Below are 7832 nucleotides of genomic sequence, written 5' to 3'. Positions count from 1 at the left end.
CAAGAATGAGGGCTCGCTTCACACAAAGAGTTAGCAACACTTACGACATCTAAGCATTAGGGCTTCAAAGCAATCTCTGAATGCCATGAGTTTCTGCAGCTTCTTCCAAAAGGTATGTCACCGGCCTAGGAACTCTGGGCTACTTTCCTGTTCCCAAGGAAAGCTCAAACCTTAGACACACTGCTAAAATGGAAGCCAAAAAAAGCTTCTTTTTTTTTTTTTTCTTCTTCACAGGATCAAATTCTGTTCTCTGAAGGGGCTATCCTTATTCAAGTAGCAAAGGACATGAAATTTATCTTTCTGCCATATACTGAATAAGAGGAGGAGCTTATTAGAGACTGGAAAAAAGGCTGCCTGTTAAAACACAAGCAGTTTTAAAGATACCCCATTATTGTTGTGATCAGTGGTGTTACTGCTGGAGTAACAAAGAGAAATGAAGACAGTTCTGATGAACTGGGATAGGCTGATCCACTGGAATAGGTTGTCCAGACAGGTGGCAGAGGCCCCATCCCTGTGGACATTCAAGATCAGGCTGGATGAAGCTCTGAGCAGCTTGATCTAGTTGGAGATGTCCCTGCTTATGGCAGGGGGGTTGGGCTAAATGGACTTTGGAGGTGGCCTCCCGGCAAGGCAGAAGCATCTTAGAGGTACTTTCCTCACAAACATGACATCATACATAATGCTCACCACTTGCAGAAGAGGGATTTTAGGAGGAAAATGCATGAGGACGAAGTAGTATCTTATTACCACTCCAAAATAGTGTGGACTTACATTTCCAGATTATTTGCTAGGAATCTTCTATTTGTCACTTCCTGCAGAAACAGCTCTTTGTACCTTTCCAGTTGTACCTGCATGCGTTGTTTTATAGAAAGAATGTCTTGTAGGGTACTTTTTTTCCTATCCAGTTCACGTTCGAGATCTCTAATTCTGCGTTCTAGCTGGCTACGCAGTGAAGCATCATGACTGGCTCTCTTTTGTTCTATTCTGTCTCGGGAGGCTGCCTGCGCCTGAAGCAGATAATGCACTTTCAACAACCACAAACTAAAAGAGAATTTACCAGTCACTTACATGTAACCCAGTTTCAAGAGCCCATCTTTGCTCAGTGAGGCAACTGTGACTGCTCACTACCATCAGCAATCAAGGCTGAACCCTGGAACTACCATGTCAAATAATTCTTTAAATTCAGAAATAAACCCCCTACCCCCTGCCCTTAGTATTATTGTTAACCAAAGCTACTAATGAAAGAACAGTATCTCTGTAGTGCGGGGCATACAGGAAGGGATTCCTCAAAGAAATTATGAGTACCTCTGACCTCCCTTGCAGCTTGGGTGACTTATTTTCTGAGCACTTTCCCCTGTACAGTGACAAAGCAGGGCCTGTTGGTCTGGCCATTTTGGCCCCAAAAATGAAATATTAAACAATTATAGTCACAAGAGAAGTACCTAATAAAGACTATAGACATAGGTGAGAAATTCACTTACCTGGAAAAACAGAGTGAGTTCTCATATTCCTTGACTTACTTCTTGCTCAGCTTCTTCTTCCATCTTTCTTTTATATTGTTCCATTAGGCTACGATCCACCATGTTAGTCTCCAAATGATGTCTGAGGCTAGCCACCTCTTCTTCCAGCTGCCATTTGGTCATCTTCAGTTTTTCATGGTTCCCATGCATGGTGGACAACTCTTTTTGCAAAGCCTGCTTTTCTACTTCTAGTTGCATGCATTTTTTAGACTCCAGCTGCTGGCAAAGTTCACCAACCTGCAGAAAGCAAAAAAGTAACTCAGAGGAATGTAAAATTAGTAAATTCTGTGACAATCTGTAAAGGGGTTGGCCATCGAGACTGTTTTTGTCATCTGCTGACTCAGTATTAAAGCCAAAGTGCAACCAGGCACTTCTTCTGAGAGAACAACAGCTTTCACTTTATTCCTGATAAGATCCCTGAGGTTCCCATCCTTTCTCGGTTCTTCTGCAATAGGTCACAGACCAAGAGGTGCCAAACTAGCAGCGTTTCACTCGTAGGGCTAGACTGAAAAGCACTAGGGTTGCTCCATAAGAGGCTCATATGCTTATGAGAAATCAAACACCCGTACCTAGTCATCTCCTGGTTTCATCAGAAACAACATGTATCATGCCATAGAGGAATTGTTACATGCTGTCAACACAGTCAAACCTGCATGGCAGAACTGACAAGGCAAGGAGCGGGTACGTTTTTTTCCCATTACACTGAAAGACTGATAAACAGTGGTTCAGAACACAGCTTCTACAGCAGTGGTGGAAGAAAAAGTATTCTAGGTCAAAACTGCAGCTTATTTTTAAAAATTTGCGGGAAATACCAGACTTTTAACAGGCTCCAGTGGTCAACTACAGCTCCATTCTCCTCTTCCCCTCTCCAGAAACATACCTCTTCTATACCTAACTGAACACAAAACATGATGTCTGGTCCTTTATTAAAAAAAGGAGGAAACTCGTACAGTAAACACTACAAAGAGTAACTTTAAGAAAGGAGAAACTTTAGACTTATTTAAAACTGCCTAAATGTAATGCACTTCCCCATTGTTCAAAGTAACTCTTCCAACAGAAATGCAAAAATGCTACTAACTTTAGGACTGCAAAGGCAGTTGACTCACTCTGCATTGCTTTCTAAAAGCAAGCGTAGCTTGGAAACACAGCTGCTTTAGCAGCAGATCTGGGTAACGAGCAGAGAAGCAGATGAAAAGTTACATGGTACTGAACAGCCAGAGCAACCTTAAAAGCACTTCTGGGAACTCCACTTCTAGGTCCCCAGGACAAGGGAAAGACAGGCTGAGACAGCTACTAGAGAAAGCTAGGAAAAAGGGGAAAGACTGCCCCTTGGAAACTGGCAGCCATTTCTTTTTTCTCCAGCATTACTTTATTTGGCCAGAATTCCTTCAGTACATTTTTCTCCACGGCTTTTAAGCTCCCCCTGCTTGGAAAACATGCAGCAGCTCCTCCATACAGTGCACTGGAAACATGAAGCATTTTAACTATGCCAAGAAAACGCAGGGACAGATGACCAGAAAGAACCCAAGGAAAGAACTCGGGAACTGCAGCCTTGTGCTCCGTATCTGCACATACCCTCTGCCCAAAGTCCTGTAATCATTTAAAGGACATTCAGACCTTCACTTCTACTAGCAAATGAACACAACCTGTGTTACTTCATCATCTTTTACATTGGCCTGTGCCATCCCTCCACTGACCTCCTGTAGCACAGCTCTAAGCACCAACACTGCCCTTCCCAGCCTTCTGGCGAATCGTGACAATCTCTGTCTCCACCTCTTTGCTCTTCCATGAAAATAGGAATGAAAAAGTTCATCCTTCTCCTGAAATGAATTCACAGTGCCACCAGAAGGAGATTAAGAAGATTGTTATTTCAGACTTCTGAGGCTTCTCTACTTCCCCTGTCATAAGAACACTGCCAAAGGCAGTCCCTGCCTCAGAAAGTAGCTTACAGTTAGTTCACTTGCAAGAAGACTGCTTAACGATGGCAAATTACAGAAGGGCCAAAGAATGATGAGGGTGGAAATATATATGTATGTATATATGCAGAATAAATTACAAAGGCATTTAGAATTGACAACATGATACCAGGTTGGAGAAGTGGGGAGCAGGCAGTGGGTAGGGCAACCACAGACAGCACAAAAATTTGAAGAAACAACCAGTCCAATATTTCTACCGTTGTTCAGGAATCAGACAGCTTACCTGGCCAAACCAAGTAAGTTATAGGTCCATCACTTTATTTTGTAAAGCACCTTAGCAAACAGAAGACTTTGTACAAGTAAGGGCATAGTGTCCTCATGTCAAAGAACTTCCAATCATGAACACCAGGTTTATAAAACTGCGCAATTTGTTCACACATTAGATCTATCCTGTTGAAGTTTTTCTAGAGCTTTACGGACAACATCCACTCTACTCTCAACAGCCACTCTCAGATTTATTCAGAGAATTACAGTTAATTATTTACCTTGCTTTTAACCTCCTGCAATCCCATCTGCAAGCACAATTTGTCTTCTTCTAAGTCTCTGAGGTAGTATTTAGTATCTTCAAGTGAGGCTTCTGACACAGATTGCTTTTTAAGAGCATCAGCAAGCTTCTGCTGCAGCTCTCTGACCTTGCCCTAAGGAAACAGGTAAATGAGCACGAAGACGACTAAGGACAGGAAATATACACTTATTTAAACTTATTGGATTATACGATTAGGGCTGTCTTTGGAGTGTACTCAAAGGTATGACATTTTGCTTGCCACCAGCAGGCATCTGCACAAATTACGACCTCTCTTTTTCAGTGAACACCTCAGGCTCAAATATGGTTCTTCTTGGAACAACACACAAGCACCCACTGAAATATATTTTTTTCCTAACAAAACACAAAGAAATCTGTTGTGATGTAAGAGTTATGCTTGACTGCAGACATTACTCTGATGACCAAAGACTTTTTATTAGATCATTCTTGGTTTTATTCCTCCACTATTCAAACCTAAGTAAATGAATAGATATAGCCGACAGCTTTTTTGAGAGATATGTTGGGTAACATCCTCTTGCAGTCTTCTTACCAAGTTCACTTTAGAGAAATAACTGCCTTTGTTCTGACAGATTACATTTACAAGAATCTGGACATTTCATATCTAACTAGTATCTTCAAAAGGAAATTGTTATTTTGGTAGTAAGAATACCTGCTTGAGTTCACGCTACCCCTTTAAAGTAACTGACAAATGAAGAACATCTGACACATACAGCTATTTAACTCACTCAAAAATTCTGGATTTGTCATGAAGAAAGAAATGTGATTTTAAATCAGCATCCAAATCAGTAATGGAGACAAACTTTACATGAGAGTGTCCAAATACTGAATGCCATTAGATCCTATTTTCCAGAAGGTAAAGGAAGATTAAACAAAATGGGTATGACAACTTTTAAATCATTGCTCTACCTGGAATTGGTAGAATACTCTATCAATAAAGGAGACCCTACCTGCTCCTAGGAACATATTTAATAATGCATTCTCCCATTACTTATAGCTTTTTCAACTGTCTACCTATTCTTCACTCCTACACCCAGCTTTATTCTCTTCCACCCTTTTTCTTGACAAAAAACATCTAAATGCAAAAGTGGGACCACCACTTGGGTCGTGCACTTTTGAACGACTTAAAATGTTAGTGCTCTGCAAAGGAGCATGTTTTGCACTTATGTGCTATGTCAATTTGCTGAAAGACAGTTTAACTGATGTCTAAATTATCTGTCTGTTCAGTGAATTATTTTTTCAGAGTCACAAAGAAAGAACACCTCTGAAAAATGGCTACACATCATAAAATCGAGAAGAGAAAGCTTAGATCAGTGTCTGAAATGAACTTCATGAGGAATAGGCAGGCCCCTTAGAACCCTTTAAAACATGTACATAAACACCTGGACACTACTAATACTCTTCAATTTTGTTAGCAGCTTATGAGGAAATGATATTTTTTTTTGGTCTCTAGGAGCTTAATATAAAGCCATTCCCCACCACTTCGTTTGTCTTCATTTCTCAACCCTTGCATATTGGATGGTTCTTCCCTTTATACCACTCTTATTTGTGTCATCTGTGACATAAATATACATCAACCACCAAATACAATCATTCTGTAGGGCATAAAATGGACTATGGAAGAAAGATGAATAAAGTTCTAGAGAAGAATCACCTTTCTTGACCAAAGCTTAGACTTGGATACCTCTCTTCTGTTTTCTGCTCGTATCTGAGCAGTAACATCCTGTTTGCCAAAACCTTCCACAATTCTGAGAGAAATATGACAAACCAGAACAAATCAGCATTATCTGCTGCCATGCACCTAAGTTATACCTGGTACATTTAAAAACAGAAAATAATCTCAAGAACTGAAACACTTTAAATTGTTCTAACTATATACTTTACCTCTCTTTCTACTTTCTCAGCTTCATATTTAGAGACTTGCTCTATTAAATCAGTACACTTGGCATTTAATTCTTTGTTTTTCTCTTCCACTAGGCAAACTTGCTTCTCAGTAATAGCTCTGAGTTTGTTGAAAATATCATTAAACCATTCCTGCACATCATTCACTACTTTTTCTTGGATGATCCCCTTGTTCTGCACGTCTTCCAGGTGCTGATGGAGTAGAAGGTTCTCGCTCTGCAGCCGGGCCAGACGCTTCTGCATGAACTCCTGCTTTATTATAAATTTGCTTACTTGATCTTTCTCAAGTTGTCGAGCACGTTCACATTCCTTTGCCTGACACTTGGCTTGACTTAATTCTTTTTGTGTCGTTTCTAAAAGCAATGTTTTTTCTCTGAGTGCTTGCTTCAGCTGGTGAAGCTCATTTTTGAGATTATTGGCTTTGCTTTCAGCTTTACTCAGCTGCTTAGACAAGCTCTTGTTGCTTTCCCGCACATCAGAGAGGTCATGATGGAGCTTGTCCTGCGAGAGAAGCCATTCATCACGTTCTCTCTGAAATGTTCGTTCAACATCATTTTTGGATAGCTGATGACGTTCAAGTTCTTGATTAGTAGTGTTCAGGCGGGAATGAATTGATTCAATTTCTGTCTCCAGTCTGTCCCAGCTTCCTTTTGACTGCTCAAGTTCGGAAGTTAGCACTGCAGATTCTGTCTTTAATAAGTTCAGCTGTCTGTCATGCTGTAAAACTGTTTGCTTTAAGGCTTCCTTGTTCAGTTTAAGCTCCTTTCTGAGATATTCATTTATTTCTTTCAAGGTCTTGTTTTCCTCTAAATATTTTCCTCCTTCTTCCTGGTGCCTAAGTCTTACTTGATCAAGTTCTAGCCTTAGCATAGCAATCTCATCTTGTAGTAACTGATTTTTGTACAACAGATCCTTTTCTCTCTTGATGTCGGATTCCTGAATGACAGGGAACATGAATAAATAGCCAGTTGGGAAATGAATCTACAAAAACACCTCAGCATCAAACTGCATTTTAACATTTCTAATACTGAAGCACGACTTCAAGATGGGGGTGAAATTTCAGGTAACACATAAGCTACTCTATGAACCCATGGAGGTGTACAATGTGTTCACACACTGGAAGTACCTTTAAATGTTTACATCCAAAATCTAAAATACCTTTTTTTTTCTAAAACCAGCAAACAAACAATAAAATCATTTAAATATCTCAAGTATAAAGCTTTTAAAATGACAGTCCTTTATTGTATGTGCGTGCCTTTAAAAATATTCCTCTTAGAGGTGACCTCAGCCATGTTACAAAAAGAAGTAACATCCTTGGTAAAATCCAAGGCTAAAAAGGGCATTTTTCTTCTTGTACTGCCTTTCCTCTTGTATCAGCTCTCATATGTCTTCTTTAGGCCAATCTTTTTGTATCACTGAAAGTTAGCTGTACAATTTAATCATCCCCGGAACGAAACAGTCTTGTACATTTCCTGTTTATTTTACATACATAAAAACCTTTTTCCACATAAACGTGCTTACTTACCCTACATTAACTAGGCAGCACAGCCAAGGACAAATAATTCTTCAAAGCACTGGATGTTCTTAGTAAATTCAGTAAACTCTTAAGATTTTTTTTTTTCCCCACAGTGTTTCTGATTGGTTTATCTTCTCTAATTATTCTAGCAGAGTTTTATTAATTGCTGATATTCCTTCATAAAATTTTACTATGTGGAGGTGGAAAACAAGGGCATTCTTGAAGTAAGTTAGTTTGATAAGGGAACAAATAATTGGAAAAAAACCCCAAACAAGTAACACTTTTTTTCTAACAAGTTAAAGTTAAAATAACACTTTTGCTAACACAAAGAATGAGTGTCAACTTCCTTCCCGGTCAACCCTGACATAGGTATCTAG

General features: G+C 39.7%; 1 protein-coding gene across 1 annotated transcript; it reads right to left on the bottom strand.

The window, feature by feature from the left end:
* Positions 1–771: 771 nt before the first annotated feature.
* LOC103770102 (ankyrin repeat domain-containing protein 26-like) lies at positions 772–6875 on the bottom strand (the record flags this gene model as incomplete). The annotated part of the gene is made up of 4 exons (XM_008937351.1): positions 772–1007; positions 1521–1757; positions 3982–4134; positions 5922–6875. Coding segments are annotated over 4 exons (1580 nt in total), but the record flags the coding sequence as incomplete, so codon positions are not given.
* Positions 6876–7832: the final 957 nt, after the last annotated feature.

This window comes from Merops nubicus, unplaced genomic scaffold (genome assembly GCF_000691845.1).
Source record: "Merops nubicus isolate BGI_N331 unplaced genomic scaffold, ASM69184v1 scaffold3983, whole genome shotgun sequence".
Lineage (NCBI taxonomy): Eukaryota > Metazoa > Chordata > Aves > Coraciiformes > Meropidae > Merops > Merops nubicus.
The sequence above is the reverse complement of the archived record's forward strand: the minus strand, read 5'-3'. Positions and strand labels throughout refer to the sequence as shown.